This window comes from Eurosta solidaginis, chromosome 4, assembly GCF_040869045.1.
Source record: "Eurosta solidaginis isolate ZX-2024a chromosome 4, ASM4086904v1, whole genome shotgun sequence".
Classification (NCBI taxonomy): domain Eukaryota; kingdom Metazoa; phylum Arthropoda; class Insecta; order Diptera; family Tephritidae; genus Eurosta; species Eurosta solidaginis.
Window position 1 is genome coordinate 226,632,319 of NC_090322.1, and position 19,952 is coordinate 226,652,270.

Sequence of the window (19,952 nt, forward strand, 5' to 3'; positions counted from 1 at the left end):
GCGACTTCATAATTGAATTAATAGAGCAATTAAGGCAACGCTTGCCCCACAATATATAAGCAAAATATATTTCTTTTCGGTTGAAAACACTTTGGGAATGGTAAAACCTCAAAAGTTTTCATATTTCACAAATGAAGAAAACTGATGAAATAACGAGATTATAAATACAGTGGAAAAATATCTGAACACAAAAAATATTTATGAGTTTAGCAGTAATAATAATTCAACTTCTGAGGACGAAATCATAGATTTTGAAGTCTAAGGCCCTTCAAACATATCTCGTCCCAACATAAACTTGAATATCGCACACGTGTATTTTAATGGTGATTCGTACTCCCGGAGAACGTTAAAAATTGAAAAAAATTTTTATTAATTTTCATCGGCCAACATTTTGGCAAGTGGTATTTTTGGCGAACTTATATCAGTGCCGTCATCGTAGCAGTGTGAAAAATACTACTTACTTTTTAACGATACCTTACCGCCAAATGGTAAAACGAAAGTTAAAAAAATCTTTTTTTTGTTATTAAAAAATATAAAATGAACTATAAAAACAGTTATTTATATACCCCTCTTGTACCTTTTTTAATTAGGTGAGTTTACTGTACCATTTTTATAACTTTGTTTAAGTTTGATTTGGAATAAATTTAAAAACTTACATTGAAAAACATACATATACTTTTAGCTCTTGTTGCAACGGGTTTTGGATTTTCTTGAAGAAATTTAGCCCTTTCTAGCCCTTTTTTCTAGATTCTAGCACCCCCCAAAGAAATTTTTTTTCTGGCAACATTGGTAAAAAGCCTGAAGAGGTACTTAGATACATTAAAAGCGTCCACATACAAAATTAGGCTGAGAGGTTATGCACCATAGATTTTACCCAAAGGTCGCGGTGCTTCCAGGCCTAATAATAATAATAATTATAATAATAATAATAATTATAATAATAATAATAATACTATTTGAAGTCTCGTTCTTATTTTAATAACAATTTTACTTATTTATTTTTTTTTATTTTTTCAGCGTGGCGATCGTTTATATATCGGTGCTCCAGGCAGTTGGTATTGGCAAGGTAATAAAATTGTTATCAGTACCCAATTAAGTACATAATGTTTAAGAGCCCCACCCAAGTATTAATAGTAGTTTGTTCAAATGATTAAAAGTTTTGAAATCCCTTCCAAGTTTTTCAGTTCAAAATAAATTTTATCCCTTTGTCCTGTTTTAGATTTTGCTAAGCACTGAATTATATCTAAACGATAATTAATAACAATTAAATGCTTTCCCAATTGAAATAGTTTTTATTAAATTTGTTGGTAAATTTTTTCTATATAGTATAAGTAGGAAAAAGTTTAAGCTAGGCATATCGAAAATTGCTAGTTAATAGGAGTTATACAAAAAAAATTAAGTCATGAATTTGAATAATAATTTGAGCTCCAGATTGGTTACATGTTATTACACTTCAAAAGAATTTAATAATTTTTTACTTACACAACATGCACAGTCCCTGTCAGCATTTTTATAGCGCAAGCAACTTGTTCGATACGTCATTTCTGAAGAAATGATCGCCATTGTTGCGAACTCTTTTATCAGCTCTGAGAAGAGCTGTCCCCCAAAAGCGTAACCAGTACAAAAGCATAACCGGTACGAAAGCAGCATTAGAAACTATTTCGACAGGAATAGAAGTTACTAAAGCGATAAGACCAAAAGTGTTAGGAAGATTATATTTTTTATCACGAAAGTAACTAATTCGATAGAATACTGTGGCGAATATTAATATCGCTGTGCTGCTTGGAAATAAATGCACAACAAAAAAGCAAGCAGCCACACTTATGTGCATGTGCACATTAAAGCAAGCAGTCACACTTATGTACATGTACACATAAAACCAAGCAGCCACACTTATGTAAAAGGCAACGAACAATATTCCACACACATAATCAGCAACTCGAAGCGAACCCCCAGGGGGTGTGCCACTGGCATCGGTGGGTTGGGCCTCCAAAGTTAGTGGGGGTCGGTCATACATTTGGATTCGATTGGAGCACTCCAAATGGGTCAAAGTGGGATTTTTCAAAATTTGCCCCTACCCAAATTTCGACCCAAATTGGGGTGGGGGGACATCAGAATTCGTTTTAGGAGTATGGTTCCTTCGGCAAAGTTTCTTACTTTGATCCCTAGAATACGATTTTCATAGAGCAATGAGCGATTTTTAATCGACCCGCCCTAGTGTATAATTATCGGGAATTTCCCAGAATTTGTTACAATACTTTGGAAAGTTGATATTGGCAGATTTATACTGAACGGGTCAACTAATCCAAAAAATACAAATAAATTCGTCTTCCACAAATAAAGGTGCGAAAGAATGTTCTTGCGGATTTAGAGATTAGAGAAAAATGTTGGGATTCTCTCAACATTTTTATTTATTTAGATAAAAACCTTTGTTTTGACCATATACCACGTAATAGTTTTTATTCGAGTTCAGGAAATGAAAACCATTTTTTGAAAAAAATTATCAACAATTATTGAGATAAAAGGAAATTCAAAACATTACAGTTATTATACTCAGCTGAGCAGAGCTCATAGAGTATATTAACTTTGTTCGCATAACGGTAACCCGTAACCCGCCCTAGTGTATAATTATCAGGAATTTCCCAGAATTTGTTACAATACTTTGGAAAGTTGATATTGGCAGATTTATACTGAACGGGTCAACTAATCCAAAAAATACAAATAAATTCGTCTTCCACAAATAAAGGTGCGAAAGAATGTTCTTGCGAATTTAGAGATTAGAGAAAAATGTTGGGATTCTCTCAACATTTTTATTTATTTAGATAAAAACCTTTGTTTTGACCATATACCACGTAATAGTTTTTATTCGAGTTCAGGAAATGAAAAACATTTTTTGAAAAAAATTATCAACAATTATTGAGATAAAAGGAAATTCAAAACATTACAGTTATTATACTCAGCTGAGCAGAGCTCATAGAGTATATTAACTTTGTTCGCATAAAGGTAACCCGTAACTGCATAAACTAATCGAGATAGATGTAGACTTCTATATATCAAAATGATCAGGGCGAAAAAAGAAATTCATTTAGCCATGTCCGTCCGTCCGTCCCTCCGTAAACATGGTAACTTGAATAAATTTTGAGGCATCGTGATGAAATTCGGTATGTAGGTTCCTGGGCGCTCATCTCAGAGCGCTGTCTAAAATGAACGAAATCGAACTACACCCACTTTTTCGATATCAAAAATTTGCGATAGTTCATTACCAAGAGGGCTAAAGCGATGGAAATTGGTAGGTGCGTTGACCTTATGACGCAAAATAGAAAATTTGTAAAATTTTGGGGCAATGGGCGTGGCACCGAAGGTAATTTAAAAGTTTTGCAAGCTGTAATTTGGCAGGCACGTTACTCCTATTACTATATGTATGCTTAATAAAAATTGTTCGTGGTATTACATATATAAATAAATTAGCGGTTCCCGACAGATGATGTTCTGGGTCACCCTGGTCCACATTTTGGACGATATCTCGAAAACTCCTTCACATATACAACTAAGGGCCACTACCTTTTAAAACCCTCATTAATACCTTTAACTTGATACCCATATCGTACAAACACATTCTAGAGTCACCCCTGGTCCACCCTTATGGCCATATCTCGAAAAGGCGTCAACCTATAGAACTAAGGCCCACTCCCTTTTAAAATATTCTTTAATACCTTCCATTTGAAACCCATGACATACAAACACATTCCAGGGTTACCCTAGGTTCATTTTGCAAATGGCCATTTTCCCTTATTTTGTCTCCAAAGCTCTCAGCTGAGTATGTAATGTTCGGTTACACCCGAACTTCGCCTTACTTACTTGTTTTTCGCCTAGATATTTGCTTGGAGGAAAAAATTTCTCTTAAAGTACCTATTTTTGTTTGTATTTGAAATGAATACTTTGGTAAAAACGTATCGAATTTATTACTCCTTAGCGCTGGATAGGTAAAATTATCAGAAATTGCTTGCAGGGGTGCAAAAACATATACATTTACATATATGTTGTGTACAAATTTTGTGTATTTTGAAAACAATTTTTTTTTAATAAGCAAATATTCAGTAGTTGTGATTTCTTCGCATATTCTAAGTATATATGAATGTAGAAAAAAATTAATTTCAAATATTTAAATATTTATTGTGAATGTTTGTGATAACTAAACGCAACCAGGTATTGCTTGCATAATTATTTTATATATAAATAAAATTGTAAATGTGCAAATATGCAGATGAGTATCTGAATATGTATTTGTATGCCTAGAAATAGACATAAAATGTAAGCGCGCATGCGTCCATAGGGGAGTTAAAATATTTCACTTATTTTGGTATTACTTTTTTTTTGGCTAGCCATATATGTCGATCTCTGCATACATATATGTATGCCTTAATATGTGCATATATGTATGAATGCATTGGAATAGATGTTTAATGTATGTATGTATGCAGCATCATCACGTTAGCGCATAATTTGTGGCATAAAATGCGATTATCGTGATCCTGCTGTATAAGTTAATGCATGCATGTATTTATTGTTGTACTATGTAGCTTTCAAAATTTTTGCATTATCATTGTGCAATAACAGGACCAATAATTTAGTCATGTATGTATATGGAGAGATGCAAACATACTTAAATTATTCAAAGTTAAATACAGAGCGAAAACGTGTGTGAAAAGATACTGGCGTGGAAAATAGATTTATAAGCACCCCTTCTGAAATTATTTGATTGGGTATAAAGCTGCAGTTACCCACGAACGTACGTCCAAAAAACGTGTCAGCTGACATGACCTACCTTATGAATGCGCAATATAAACGAAAGCTCATCGAAATTCAACGCACGTACGTACCTAGCCCGGAACGTACAGATCAAAACAATTTTGATTTTTTCCGTAAGAATGTGTCAGCTGATCGCTCTCTCCCTAGACAGAGTTGCCTAGTAAATTTTTGCGCGCTAAGTGTTGACAGTTTCAAGTTCTTATGCAAAAACACTTAATTGAAGTTTGAAATATTGCGGAAATAAACGCATGCATGGAGTACTCGCGATTTTTGCAGGGATTGTAAGCCGATCATTGCTCGTTTTAACGATTGCAATCACTACACGATGTTTATTGGACTGTGGGTACTCCATGGATTACTCTGATGTAATGCGGAGCTGGAGTATATGGTCCAGTCCTAGGACATCGCAATGTTAATTGGACCATATTTTTTGTATGAATTGTGGTTAATTTTGGAGCACTCGGTTGGTCCATAGCGCGTACTCTATACATGCATGCATGGAGTACTCCCGATTTTTGCAGGGGATTGACTGAACGGACACGTTCCGTTCCACTTTCATTCGAACAAAAACTGGCGATCGTATACACACAAATTTGGTTAAAAATGTAAAAAAATTGTTAAAATAGATGAATGAGTAAAATATAATAACAATTTTCAAACTGTTATTATTAACAAAGGTCGAAATCAAACAAGCTTAATCGAAGCCAAAAGGAAATATTGGCGGAATTCATGGCGAAACACCCGCTGTGGTATCGGGTTGCTTCAAATTTAACTTCTCTAGAAAGTAACTAAAAGCTTCTTAAGTTAAGCGCAATCTCTGCAAGAAACTGCAATCCTTTTTTTGTTACAAAGATATAATACATAAATGATATGCTTGCGCTTTTTTCGATAAGTCCCAAAGGTTACTGTACTCTCTTAACCGCCTTTGGACTATCTTTTCATCGCCTTCGCTATTACTGGAGCTCAAACAAAACAATAAAATTTGATCCATCGCAGTTATTTACTTTATATTTTATATTTCAAAATCTATTGTGAGCTAAAAATACAATCCAATCTAATGTGGATCGAAGAATTTATTGTGAATTGAAAATAAATTACGTTCCGTTTGCTATCGTATGTTATAATCCCATTTTGTTTATACGTTTGATGTATCACGTAATCTTCTTTCGTATGGTTGCCGATCCGTGATCGTATATTACGATTCGAGCCCAGGTCAATGGCAACATTTCTTCTTTGCCACTGCGGGCATAAATTTCACTCAAACTTGTGTACGTATGGCATACGTATACGTACGTTACACACGTCGGTGCATAACTGCAGCTTAAACCGTGCGGCCCTTAGTTTGAGTGCGTTAACCACTTTGCCGCCTGAAACTAAGACTAGTAAAATTTTTGTATGAAAACTGTGTCCTAAAGCATAAAAACCTCACTCACTCTCATTAAACGCGCATTTCAACACTTTCAAAGCGCAGCCCAGCTCTCTTTTAGAGAGCTGCATTGAGCTCCATAATATCAACTACTTGGAATAAGAATAAACAAAATTTTTTTATAGGTATTTGATTTCTGTGTGACTTTGCAAATATTCTTTAGCAAATAAGTTGTTGTTACGTGCTCTATATAATTGTCTTATTTCGTAATTTAACTTATGCGTATTATTTGTTTTTTTTTTTCTTCTTCTCGTTTACTGCTCGACACTGCACTTTTCTTCCACATAAAATAAAACTTAAAATAATAATCAACTGTAATAAATTGTTGTTGTTATTTTGTTGTTGTTCTATACTCAATCAACCGTTCAAACAACTTAATACAAAATCATAAAAAAAATTACACCACAATAAATCATTTTTAAAACTAAACCAAAAATATCGCCGAGTTATATTTTGATGGTCCCAACAAAAAAACAAAAATAAATAACAAAAAATAACTAAAAACAAAACAGGACAAGCCTACTCAATATCACCAGATGCAACCTTCCCATATAAGCCGCCTTTTTACCAGCCCTTCGGCACTGGAGGTAAAAATAAAAAAAAATAAAACAAATTCCTTCAAGTTTAAAAAAGAATTCATTAAATAAAAACACTAAAAATCTGCAATAATAATAGTTGATTAACTAAAAAATATCATTTGCTTCTTTTTAATCTTTTTTTTTTTGCTAATTATTCAAAAACTGCGAAATTTCACATACCCACATCCAAATATTACAACAAAATTTTATAAATTTTTTTGTAAATACATATTTACATAAATAGTTATGCGGTATAAATGGTCATGTTAACTGGGCTTATGTTAAACATAATTACGATATCATAAAAATTAAAAACACTGCAAAATATTGTGCACAGAGCTTTCTTAATATTGTTCTTATCGCCGCTGATTCTATTCTGTTTATACACGACATTTTATTTTAATTTCATCTGCAGTTTAATTATTATACCAATTGCATACATATATACCCGCCTACATATAAGTTACAATTATCTTTCTATGTAAATTTGAACGCAAGGGTTCTGTGGCTCCTGTTGTAATTATTGTTTTTGGTTTCCGGTTGCGATACTAACTCAAAATTCTAAATTTATTAGTATTAATTTATATATCCATGAATAAAATTTATATATATTTTTGTGTAAGCGACTGTCTTTTGGTAGCAAATATAGTTTGAGAGTTTGCAGAACTTTTGTGTACAAAACGCATTTTATACTTTTTTTTAAAGTGGCTGCCTTTTCGATATCATTATATCTATGAAAACTTTTCCAGAATGCTCTATATCAGAATTTGTTTCAAAAACGCCCTGTACCAGAATTTGCTGGAAAAACGCTCTATTTCAGATTTTATTCATAAACGCCACGCCTTAAGCCAAAATATATTGATTTATTTTGTTTTGTTGATTTTCCGACAGGGTGGATACATTTTCCGTCATCCCTTGTCGAATTTGGTTTCGATACAAGCCGGTTTCGGCGTTGTGCCACGATCATTGTCGATTTTCGTTCTGATGTGTTGTTTTCGTTTGTCTTGTTTTTATAGTTCGTAGGTACATGAGCAGGTATTATCATAACTGATGCTTGTGTATCTGCTGCGTGTTCATTCAGAACCGAGGGTGGTTTTTACTGATCGATTTGTGTGGCTGACTGAGGCAGGTAAAAATCAGTAATTCCAGTCGTTGCCCTCCTTTGGGGCTTTGTTGCTAAGAGCGTTTATTTTTGTGTGTTTATTTGTTGTTGTGTGTTTATCTGTTGTACCTGTGTGATTATTTTGTTTCTTGTAAACAAGTTTTAAGGCTCATATATTGTGTCAGAAATTGTGTTTATCTGTTCGTTTATTATTATACCGTCGAATGTTTTCTGTTTTCGACCATGTGATTCGCGAAGTTTAACTCTGGTATAATGTTTGGATTCCGTGTTTTTTGTTGTAATTTCTAATGTGTTCTCTGAACCTCATTCTTATTTGGCGCTTGCATACGCTGTGGCTGCTAAACGGATCCTCTGAGTTAGTGTTAGTTGTTAGTTTTTGCCCTAGATTGTTCGATGTTTAGAACGCTGTGTTAGTGTTGTATTTTTTAAAGAATTTTGCCAGTTTATATGCTGCTTTTCCAGCAAATGTCATAGTCGTCCAGATGTAATTATTTTTCTTTTCATTATTTCTTTTTGGTTCTCCATATATATAAAATATATTGAATTAAGACTCAGATAGGGCATTTTTGAAACGAATTCTGACATAGCACGTTCTGCAATAGAATTCTGAGATATTCCGTTTTCAAGAGTTTTCTGAGATAGGGCGTTTTTGGAACGGAACCCGATATAAGGTGAGATTCCGCTGCATAGTCGATACGTTTTTTAAAACTTCAGGAAAGAATTGTAACATTTTCAAAAGTATTTCTAAATACTTTATATAAGAAAATTAAAAACTTAGGGCAATTCTCTCAGCCTAAGAAGCATAGTAAACTTAGAAAATATTGCAAATTTTTTCGACCAAATATACAACACTCAGAGATCGCACCTATTACACAAGTAATATCCTTTCGACCTGATCCTGCATTTAGCAAAATTTAAACATAAAATGTATATTTTGCATATTCAAAAAGTTGGCGCGCAGAAATTTGTTGAGATTATGTTGTTGACATCACTTTTTTTATTGCATTATTGGTTTGTGTCATGCTTCAACTATACGGTTGGCTCATCTTTACAGCAAAAACATACCTTTGTTCAGATTGTCAAAATGTACATGTTGGTTTTAGGCGAATGGAATGGAGAGAAAACATAAAACTTTGCAATTATTGTGTGTTGTGGGAATTACTAAAAAATAACTTAAAGTGATGTGAAACTACTTTTTTATGAAAAATTTACTACCACAGCAGTAATCTATTGTCAACGTGTTAGTTACGTTTTGCGTTTGCCATCTACTTTTGATAATCCCTACACCAGTGAAATAAAAAAATTTAATCAGGTGATGAGATGAGCCAACCATGTAATTGAGCCAAATGTGTGTTGTTGTTGCAGGTATTCTATGAATTTTTGACAGAGAGAATACGCCTATTGCTTGTGCACATAAAATTATCGTTGAAAAAAAGCAGACTTATTTGAAAAGCACAACAGCCCAAGAGGATAATTTGATAAAAGACTTCACCCAGCTTCTTTGTACAAATACTTCATATTTTCTATGAGGTAATCGCCAATGTTTTCTGAGAGGTACAGGAATAAAAATGCGTCCTTCACTTATTACTGGCATATTTGTGCTCCTTTTCCCTTTAACCTTATCACTCCTAGCAAACTGTGTTTTCCCCTCCGCATAAGGTAACCTACATAGCCAGAGTGCGCATTCAAATAAAACGAAGCAATTTAATTGTACGGTTGTAGTACAATCGATGGTACAAAATCGAACACAAAATAATATAATAATATGGCTTGTCTGTTTGATGTATTTAAATTTTACGAAACTATAAAAAAGTTTATTGTATATTCAAATGTTCGAAATTAGCAATCAGATGTGCCGAGTAATACAATCGGAAATTTCGTCCCGTCGTAATTTAAAGCGTTTAGGCTCATTTCGGAGTTTTATATCTAAAGATAATATTTCTTCTTCGCAATTTGTTGTGGACCTTTTCAGAATGATGACTAGAAACTTAAGAGATCATTTGGCAATCCTTTTGGTCTAATTTCGTACGTTTTTGGGAATACTTTGGGATCATTTCGACATTTTTTTGACACCGTTTTGTAACAAATTCGGGATCTTTTTGCAGTGATGTTGGTATTGCTTTGGGATTGATTCGGTTATCTGCGCGGTAATCGTGGTTCTACTTTAGGAGTTTTTCGTTGTTATTCCAGGATTGTTTTGGACATTAATTTGGTACTTTTTTGTTTAAGAAATATTTAAAACCGTTTGGATATTATTTCGCGGCCTACTCTGTGAATTTTTCATGATTGCTTTCGCAATAATTTCATGACCATATCCGAACCATGTCGAGAATATTTAAGGTCCATGTCGGAATAGTTTCAAAAGAAAAACTTCATCTGCTTGTTATTGCTTTGTTGTCGATTTTGATGAGTTGTCGATATCGACTAATCCTCTCTTTGTTTTCGATTTTTTATTGGCTTATTATCGACATATCCTTATCCGCCATCTCGCAAATAGTAAAAAATTGTGAATCAGTAAAGTTTATTTCGTAGTTTCATTATTAATCAAAATTAAGGTAACGTTTTACAAGACGGTGCACCACTTAATTTTTATCAAAATTATCAAAGATGGTATCAAAAGACGCGTCTCGACCTCCGTTTTAAGAATCCGAAAGCGGAAATCAAAAATTTCTGTCGAAAGTTATTCACAAAAAACCGTAAAATGACCCCGAGAGGGTCCGAAATATGGGGCCCGATCCATATTTGTTTGCATAGAATACCTTTCTGCGTTGGCGGCCTTCGGCCGCGCTTATCAAAAATGACCCTGAGTGGGTCCGACACCGGTTTGGGGATCAAAACTAAATGCGCGCAGAACACCTCTCTGCATTAGTGTGTGTAACAAATCTGGCAAAAAACAACAACCAGATGAAAATTTTAACCGTTTTTTTGCTTATATCTTTTGACAGAAATAAAAATTTTAATTTTCGTTTCCGGATTCTAAAACCGGAGGTCCAGACGCGTATTTTGATACCACCTTTGATAATTTTTGATAAAAATTAGGAGGTGCACCGTCTTGTAAAACGTTGCCAAAATTAAAATATCGAGTATATTCGGTTTGGTTTAAAGGTATTGGGAAAACATATTTCATAGATGAAGTAGCAAACCACTATGAAAAAGTTGGCATGTGAATCGCGTGAGAGAAGTGAGCAGCAGAGAGGGCGAAAGAAAAGAGAACCCTATTAAAATATACGCCGGCCATTAGTTGGACGGGATTGCGTATATATGTGCGTGTCTCATGGATGATATGCGAATCTGGAAAAGTGGGCGATACCACGTCAATTTGTGGAGAAAGGCCAGATTGCTAGATCGCCACTATTTCAAGTAGATACCTAATAAGTGGTTTAGTGATCCTATATATAAAGCGGAGGAGTGGGAAACAGCAATAAAACTATTTGGCGGAATTTACCTCCGTGGAGATCTAGGTAGAGATTTTCTTCCCATTTGCGTCCGGCTCCTTCTTAATTTTTCCTAAAAATTGCCGGGACGGGACTTACATATTTTATGCCGACTCCGAACGGCAGCTGCAAGGCAGACGAATTTTCACTGAGAACCTTTTTATAGTAGAAATACACTCGAAGTCTTTGACAAACTTGAGCCGAGGGGTGGCAGCCGCGCTACGAACAACTTTTTGAAAACACTTTTCGCACAATTTTTGACCACGACGGAGTGACAAAAAATGGGAAATGGGAATTGGGAAGAGGAAGGCCTAAAAAGAAATGGTGAAACATAAAAAGGCACGGGATAAAATATGGCGGAACGGAAGGGACGTGTGTGTGGTAAATGGAAAGGGAAAGGAGAAGGAGGCAACGAGACATGACGCTAGAAACCGGTGAGGGAGATGGTGGAAAAGGAGGAGAGGGGAGTGGAAGAGAAAAGAGTAAGATAAATAAATAATAAAGGAGTGAACACAAAGAAAATAGGAAAAAGAAAGAAATGTAGCAAGAAGGAAGTTGGAAGAAGTAGAGGGAGAATGAAAATAAGAAGATGCACGAGAGGAGGAAGACGAAAAAGGGAACGGAAGAAAAACAGTGAAATACAAAGAAAAAAAGAATTTGATTACTTCCCAGCTGTCTCTATTCCCGATTTATACTGAACGAATCAAGGCAAATTTATTTGCCTATGAGTATAAAGAAAAAAATAATCATGAAATTAGCAAAATACCATTTTTATAAACATAATAATCATATCCTGATTTCATAAAAAAAATTTCGCGAAAAATATGTACGTATGTATATTAGGAACATATGTATGTATATTTAAATTAAAAAGCATTTGGTGGTTGTTCTATGTTTTATTTTATTTTTTTACTAACTCCCACACAATTTTGGCATTCGTCTTACTAATTCAATTAGCAACCATTAAAACATTCATATAATTCTAAGATAATGTTGCACCAGCAATTGAACGCTTCTACTAATTGCTTAAAAGATTTATAAGGCAAAAAAAAAAAAAAAAAATTGAAGTAACTTTAAGCAAATCCAGTAAATTGCAGCCAAAGTATTGTGCAATGATACTAACTTTTTTCCAAAACGAATCCTTCGCAGGTCAAACCTATTCGTACGATGTGACGCGCCCAGAAAATCAAGTTTACTCCACAGCTGAGAGTAGCGCACACGATGATGATTCGTATTTGGGCTATTCCATGGTTACTGGCGATTTCGATGGTGATCGTATCGAGGATATTGCCATTGGCATGCCACGTGGCGGTGGATTACATGGCAAAATTGTTGTTAATCATTGGAATATGACAAATATATTCAATTTTACTGGACATCAGATTGGTGAATATTTTGGTTATGCACTCGCGACATGCGACGTAGATGGTAATGGTTTGGATGATTTGATCATTGGTGCGCCAATGTATAGTGAACAGGGTAATGTGGAAGGCAAATATGATGTGGGACGCGTTTATGTATTGTTGCAGATGGCAAGTGTGAGTGGTTTGCGCGATACTTAAGCAATGAACACATATTTAATTATATTTTATTACAGGGTGAACGTTGGCCCATTGAACATATACGCGAAGGTTACAATACTAAAGGTCGCTTCGGTTTGGCGCTCACTACACTCGGTGATATAAATCGCGATGGTTTTGGCGATTTTGCTGTGGGTGCACCCTATGATGGTCCCGAAGGACGTGGTATTGTGTACATATTCCATGGTTCACCCAATGGGCCACTATGGAAACCATCGCAAATTATCAAAGCTGAAGATATTGTCGAAGCAGCGCCATATCCACGCACATTTGGTTTCGCGCTCTCTGGTGGTATCGATATGGATGGCAATACGTACCCGGATTTAGCTGTAGGCGCTTATGCTTCAGATCAAGTTTATATATTTAAATCGCGTCCTGTTGCGGCTGTTAATGCAATGACCTCATTTGTTAATCAATCGAAATTGATTAGTTTGGATGATCGCCAATGTACTACGATACGTGATGGTAAACGTGTTGCTTGTACTGAGATTTTGACATGCTGGAGTTATACAGGTGAATACTTGCCGGTTAGTTTAGAATTTGATGTATCATGGGTATTGGATGCTAAGAAACCAAAGAAACCGCGCATGTTCTTCTTGCTCGATGAAGGCAAAAATATACGCAATATCTCGATTAGTTTACAATATGGTAAATCGTATTGTCGCAATGAAACGGTTTATATTGTCGATAATGTGCAGGATAAGTTGACACCGTTAGAGGTTGAAATGCGTTATGATTTGCGTAGTAGACATCGTATGGCACCAGTGATTAGACGTAAACGTGATGCGCTCGAACCGGTGATTGATCAAAATCGTGAGATTATTTTGCGTGATGCTATCAACATACAAAAGAACTGTGGATTGGATAATATTTGTGTCCCTGATTTGCAATTGGATGTGATGTAAGTACACTCAAAAAACTTCTTCAAAACATGGTAACTAGGATTGATTTTTCGCGTTAGAATTTTTTTCGTCAGTTTAGTATATGAATTTTTAATAACGAAGAATATGTTCATGCATATAATGCCAATTATATACAGAAGCTGAATGAAGTAAATTTTTTTTTTGGAATAATTAAACTTCCATTTTCACGCAGTTGGTTCTTTATTGAACATTGGGCAGCAGCCCCAAAAAAATATTACAAATTTATTATTTTTTGATTTGCACTTTACACCATACAAATTATGTTCCTAATTACTTTTATAAAGCTTTGCAGCCTAGAAAATGGAAGGCAAAGCTAAAGCAAAACATGGGGGATATGTCCAAAAATGGTATATTGGACATTCAATACTGGTGTAAGCCCCATAGTCACCTATGCTTCCCTAGTTTGGTGGCAGAAGGCCACGCAAAGAAGTGCAACAGCAAAACTAAACAAACTGCATCGACTAGTTTGAGTTGGCATAACGGGTGCGATGAGAACCGTCCCTGCTGATGCCCTTAGTGCTTTAGTGGGAATACCTTCCTTCTATTCTGATAAAGTAAGAGACAACACTAGGCGCACTAAGACTTCCAAATATTTCTGAGTTGAAGCAAGGAAATATGATAGGGCATATGAAACTAATAAGAAAATTCATAGGAAATCCCTCATTACAACTGCGTGACGTAATGTCCCCTAAGCTCAGAATCTCACGGAACTTTGAAGTGTCCATTGTGGACAGGACCCACTGGGAAATAGGGAATCCCTATAACGACCCTTATTCAGAGGTCTTGTTCACGGATGGATCTAAATTTGATGACGGAACAACGGTAGCTGGCATCTATGGGCCGAACATCAGGAAATCGATCCCAAAGGGATGCAACCCCACCATATTTGAGGTAGAAAATCTTGACTCGTGGGACTCTTAGTACCTATGTGATATGGAGTCAAGAGCCTGAAGAGGTATTTAGATAAATTAAAAGCCTCCAGATACAAAATTAGGCTTAAATGTCTTGCACAATAGATCTGAACAAAGGTCGCAGTGCTACCAGACCTAGTAATAATAATAATAATAATAATAATAATAATAATAATAATAATAATAATAATAATAATAATAATAATAATAATAATAATAATAATATGGAACACTTGACTAATCACTTCATTAACTCTCTGTGTGAAATTGGTATAAGACAAGTGTTCTTGTTTCAAGAAAAATTGTATTATTCGAGGAAAAAATACCTATGACGAAAAATCATTCCCATTTAAAAAAAATATTTTTTGAGTGTAGTGTAGAATAACTTCATGCATTCAATTTATTCATACAATTATTTATGTTTGTCTTTATTACTTTTACAGCACTGTCGATAAATATTTGCATGGATCCAAAAAACCACTCGTTGTTGAAGTTACTATCACGAATCGTAATGAAGATGCCTTCGAAGCTGCCTTCTACATGGAAATGCCACGAGATTTGGACTTTATAAAAATTGAAAATTTAGTTGAGAAAGGTGATACACCAATAACGTGCTCTGCACCTTCCGAAACAAATAATTACACGCTGAAATGCGATCTTGGAAATCCCCTGCAGGGTCAGAAATTTGTGAGTGTTTTTTTTGTTTTATAAATTTTATTTTTAATAAAAAGATCGGCAGCATGTGAGGTATTGCATGATATCCTTAGGGCAGAGCTGGTAGGTTTGTGGGTTGCGGTACCGCGCGGTAATAAATCAAATCATGTGCAGTGAATTTGTGAAACTTCTATAATGTCTACATCATGGGTCTACAAAAATTGAAATTGATCGCCTATGAAATGCAGATCCTTGGTCCAGATGCACAAAGCTACCCAACGTCTTGTACCTGATATTGGCTGGGTTGGAGTACCACAGAGAAACTTATTGACCGTTTTTTGTTAATTGGTCACAACTCCTGCAATCATCGCTCAAGTGGTTTACCATTCCTTGTACATAATGAATACGACTTTGAAATGCCAATTTTCTCTTTGTAGAGTTCTCGCTTTGCTGTTGTTAGTAGAGAATGCATCCTGTTTGTCTCAGAAACGTTTAACACAAGTCTACTTTTTAATTACCCCCAATACTGTTGGGGACTTGTACTAGGATGATCATGAGAACTGGAGATTGATATAGGAAAGTTTGTTTTGAGAAACCCCCTACCTCAGCAATGCAGCCACGTTTTGACCCCTCGTTGAAGCAGTAGCCCCCCCCCCCCCCCCTTTCATACCCTTCCACATCTTCATTCTCTTCTCATACGGAACTCCTGCTTAAAGATTAAGTTAATGATCAATGCGCGAGGAAGTCTAATGGCGCGTCCACGCCGCTGTGATCAAACTGACGATAGTTCCAACCTCCAGACTATGAGGTACATCGCAGGTTCAAGCGCACTCAACTTGGAATGTAGGGTTAAAATAACGCCCTGCCGCCAAAAATTGCAGATATTTGGGATGTTGGAAAGCAGCCGAGATGCACCAGGAAAAACTTAATTTATAAATGATTATGGAGGATTCAACAGCCCATAAACTATAAGATTATGTACTAGCGAGGCCAGAAAATATGAGCGATTGGCTCAGGAGTTGAAGTCTTCGTTGCCCACAGTAAGATATTGCTTGGTTGTCTAAGCCACCGAAATGGGGTAGGGAGTTGAAGTCTTCGCTGCCCACAGTAAGATATTAGTTGGTTGTCTAAGCCACCGAAATAGGGTAACCATTTTCTTAGTATTATTATAGATAGTGGCCTGTAGGCTTGTGAGTCTTCGGATCTTTTATTTTATTTGAACGCCGGATAATGGGGCGCACTATCACTTTTCCTCTATTTAGTAAGTATGAAGGCTTTTCAGAAGGTGTTCATATGCTGCAGATAATTAACTCAAAAGCTGATAGCGAAAGTAGGGATGAGGGCAGAGGAAATCGCGTCGCAAACCGGGATAGAGAAAAGCACTATAGACGGTAACTGTTGCTGTTATTGTTGTTGTTGTTGTAGCGATAAGGATACTCCCCGAAGGCCTTGGGGGTGTTATCGAGTTGACGGTCCTTTGCCGGATGCAGATCCGGTACGTTCCAGTACCAAGCCCGACCATCTCGGGAACGATTTGTTATAACCACATGTGACGATCTAAGTCATTCCGTCCTCCCACCCCCTAGATCCATGAGTAGATCGGGTCGCCATAGGCTCGACTGTTAATGAAATAGGATTCGCCATGGATAGGTGAGATTGACATTTGGGTTTGGATAATCCGGTATTTTAGTCGCCTCATACGACAGAAATACCTACCGCGGGTATATTCTAACCCCGTAACCCGCTGGTGGGTAGACGGTAATTCGTTCAGCCCTTAGTTAGTTTGGTTAGAGTGAAGAATTGCCCACCCATTTGAAGTCGTACTCAAATCTGCTAAATCATCTCACCTCCCCCTTTTAAAAGAAACTTGGGATGCCTTTCAAATACATATGTTCATATTTGTCCCAGGATTGCATTCGCTAAAGTAAGATTAAATAATCTCTTGAGGACTCATAATAAGTCAAGGTCAGTTTTAATCAGACTTTTATAGCGTCGATTGCCTGAGCTAGTGTTTGTAGGAGTTACCGTCAGTTCATGTGATTTCACAACTGCCATTCTGGTGACCAATCCAGCTCCGTCGTTATAAATGAGGTGCCACCTTAACTAATATAACCTAAGTTTGCCAATCTTGACAGGAATGCGAATAAACCTAAACTTTTGAAAAAGTCAGACTTCCTTGTAAACAAATTGTACACTCATTTCAGGCAAAGTTCAATGTTATCATGTTGCCATCACACAGATATGGCATGTCTCCCAGCTATCATTTCTACATGGAAGCCAATTCAACCAATGCTGAAACTGATGGTAATCAACGTGACAATGTCATCATCAAGAACGTAGACATCTGGGTCGAGACTGATTTAGCTATTGAGGGGTAAGTTTAAAAAAATGTACGATACCTCAATTTCTAACCTAATTTGTTGTTTTCTCTCTCCAGCGCCTCACTCCCAGACTTCCAGCTCTACAAAGCTTCCGATTATATGGCTGTAGAAAATGCTACCAAAGAAGAAGATTTAGGTCCACAAGTTGTGCATCTCTACAATATACGCAATAATGGCCCATCCTTCATTGAGGAAGCTGTCATACTCATACATTATCCCAATGAAACAGTCGGCGGTGATTTGCTCATGTACGTTCTCAACCAACCAGAGACGCATGGTAACATTGTGTGTGATCCACATTTGGCTGTGAATCCACTTAGATTAAAACTGGATAATAATTTGATGTATAAATCATATTTGCGTGAGCGTGGTGTGATCTTTGCTACTGATGGTAGTAGTGAAGGGAGCGTTAGTGGTTCAGGTTCAGCGATCTATAGTGGCGTCGAAAAGTCGGACGGCAGTAATGCAGCTGGCACAGCAGTGACGATAGGACGTGGCACTAAGGAGTTGTCGTTGGAAGAAAAACGGCGCTTAGAAAAGGAAGATGCACAAGAAGTACCCGGCGATGCTTCAGCTACCCACATACAACGCGCTCATGAGGCTGCATTTTCTAACTCGCAAGCTGGTTATGGTGGAAGTGCAGGAAGCGGATACAGTGGTGGTGCAGGAACAGGTTATGGTGGTGGAACGGGCAGTGGTTACCACTGGTCATCTTCGTCAACTGGCATCGGTGCTGGTGGATCCGGATCCAGCAATCCCATGGTCATTGTGCGCACAAAGAATACAACAACAAGCTACGATGCCAGCGGACGTCCATACGTAGTTGAGAGTAGCACAGAGTATGCAACTGATTTGAATCGAGCGGGGCAATACTACGCGCAGCCGTTCAATCGGCAACAACAACAGCAACAATATCAACAACAACAATCTGCAAATTATCAGCAAGCGGGAAATTTGGAGCGCTCCAACATGCAGGGTAGCCCTGATGGCGCGCAGAGCACACGCGGACACATACAAATGGCTGGACCCGGCGGCATTCTACAACCGCAGCAGTCAATGTATACGAATTATGTTGGTTCTTCGGGAGGTGCGTATCGCCCTAATCAAAACCAGCAGCAGCAGCAACAACAATACCAGCAGCGGCAGCGCACTTATCAACCGTATGATGCACGCCGCGGCTCAGTTGCGTCAACCTCAAATTACAATAACAACTACAACAACTTTGGTGGTTCTGTTGGCGCTAGCAATTTTGAAAAAGCCGCTGGTGGTGGACAAGGTTTCCATGCGGGTGTTTTGGATTTGGGTCAATTCAATCGTGATAATGTAGATAATGAATTACGTCAGCAAGATGGACAATATGGCGGCAACACTGGTAACTCGTATGGCTATCAACAATCCTATACACGACGCATACGCTCACCCAGCAGTAACAAACCTTATTATGGCATGGAAAATGAAGATTATTATGATGAGGAAAGTATACAACAACAAGCGTTACAACAGCAAGCTTACAAAAGAAATGCGCGCACATCAGATATGCAGCACGTTGAGCCGAGCTACTATCATCAGACGTCTTCAAAGGCGTCATCCTCCTCGTACACTCAGCATGAGAAGGCTGGACAACAACATGCCAACCGCAGAGAAGCAGCATTCGCATCGAGTTCGCAAGTGCTTGGTGAGCACACAACAGCCGAAGCGGATGAATTGAAACAAATTGATTGGGTTTCGCCATGCAAAGCTTCAACATGTCAGACAATACGTTGTGTTGCAAAGAATCTTGCTAAAGATGAAGGTGTTTGGGTTGCCATACGAATGCGCACAGTAGCGAAGACAATGGAAAAATTGGCGGGTAATTTGCCGTTGAATGTGTCTACGATGGCTGCGTCAAATGTGACACGATTACCTTATATTGGCGAGCCGAAGGTGCCGATTATTAAGACGCATGAAATATTTTATAAAGCAGTGCCGGAACCGATACCAGTACCCGATGTGGTGCCATTGTGGGTGGTGGTTTTGGCAGCGTGTGCAGGTGCTCTTATCCTATTGTTGTTGGTGTATTTGTTGTATAAGGTGAGTACTTCCAATTTTTTTTTTTCAACTATCCGATATCTATGTTTAAACTTCTTTTTATTT

General features: G+C 36.9%; 1 protein-coding gene across 4 annotated transcripts in view; it reads left to right on the forward strand.

Annotated features, from left to right (window-relative positions):
- The window catches only part of if (inflated), a 175,750-nt gene that overhangs the window by 150,255 nt on the left and 5,543 nt on the right, over nucleotides 1-19,952 (forward strand). For 3 of the 4 annotated variants that reach the window (XM_067784916.1, XM_067784917.1, XM_067784918.1), the window contains exons 7-13: nucleotides 1,018-1,066; nucleotides 6,748-6,822; nucleotides 12,520-12,908; nucleotides 12,968-13,851; nucleotides 15,228-15,471; nucleotides 17,643-17,812; nucleotides 17,876-19,889. In XM_067784916.1, the coding sequence (XP_067641017.1) occupies nucleotides 1,018-1,066; nucleotides 6,748-6,822; nucleotides 12,520-12,908; nucleotides 12,968-13,851; nucleotides 15,228-15,471; nucleotides 17,643-17,812; nucleotides 17,876-19,889 (3,825 nt within the window). The remainder of the gene's footprint in view (nucleotides 1-1,017; nucleotides 1,067-6,747; nucleotides 6,823-12,519; nucleotides 12,909-12,967; nucleotides 13,852-15,227; nucleotides 15,472-17,642; nucleotides 17,813-17,875; nucleotides 19,890-19,952) is intronic. The other variant, XM_067784919.1, reaches the window with a different exon arrangement.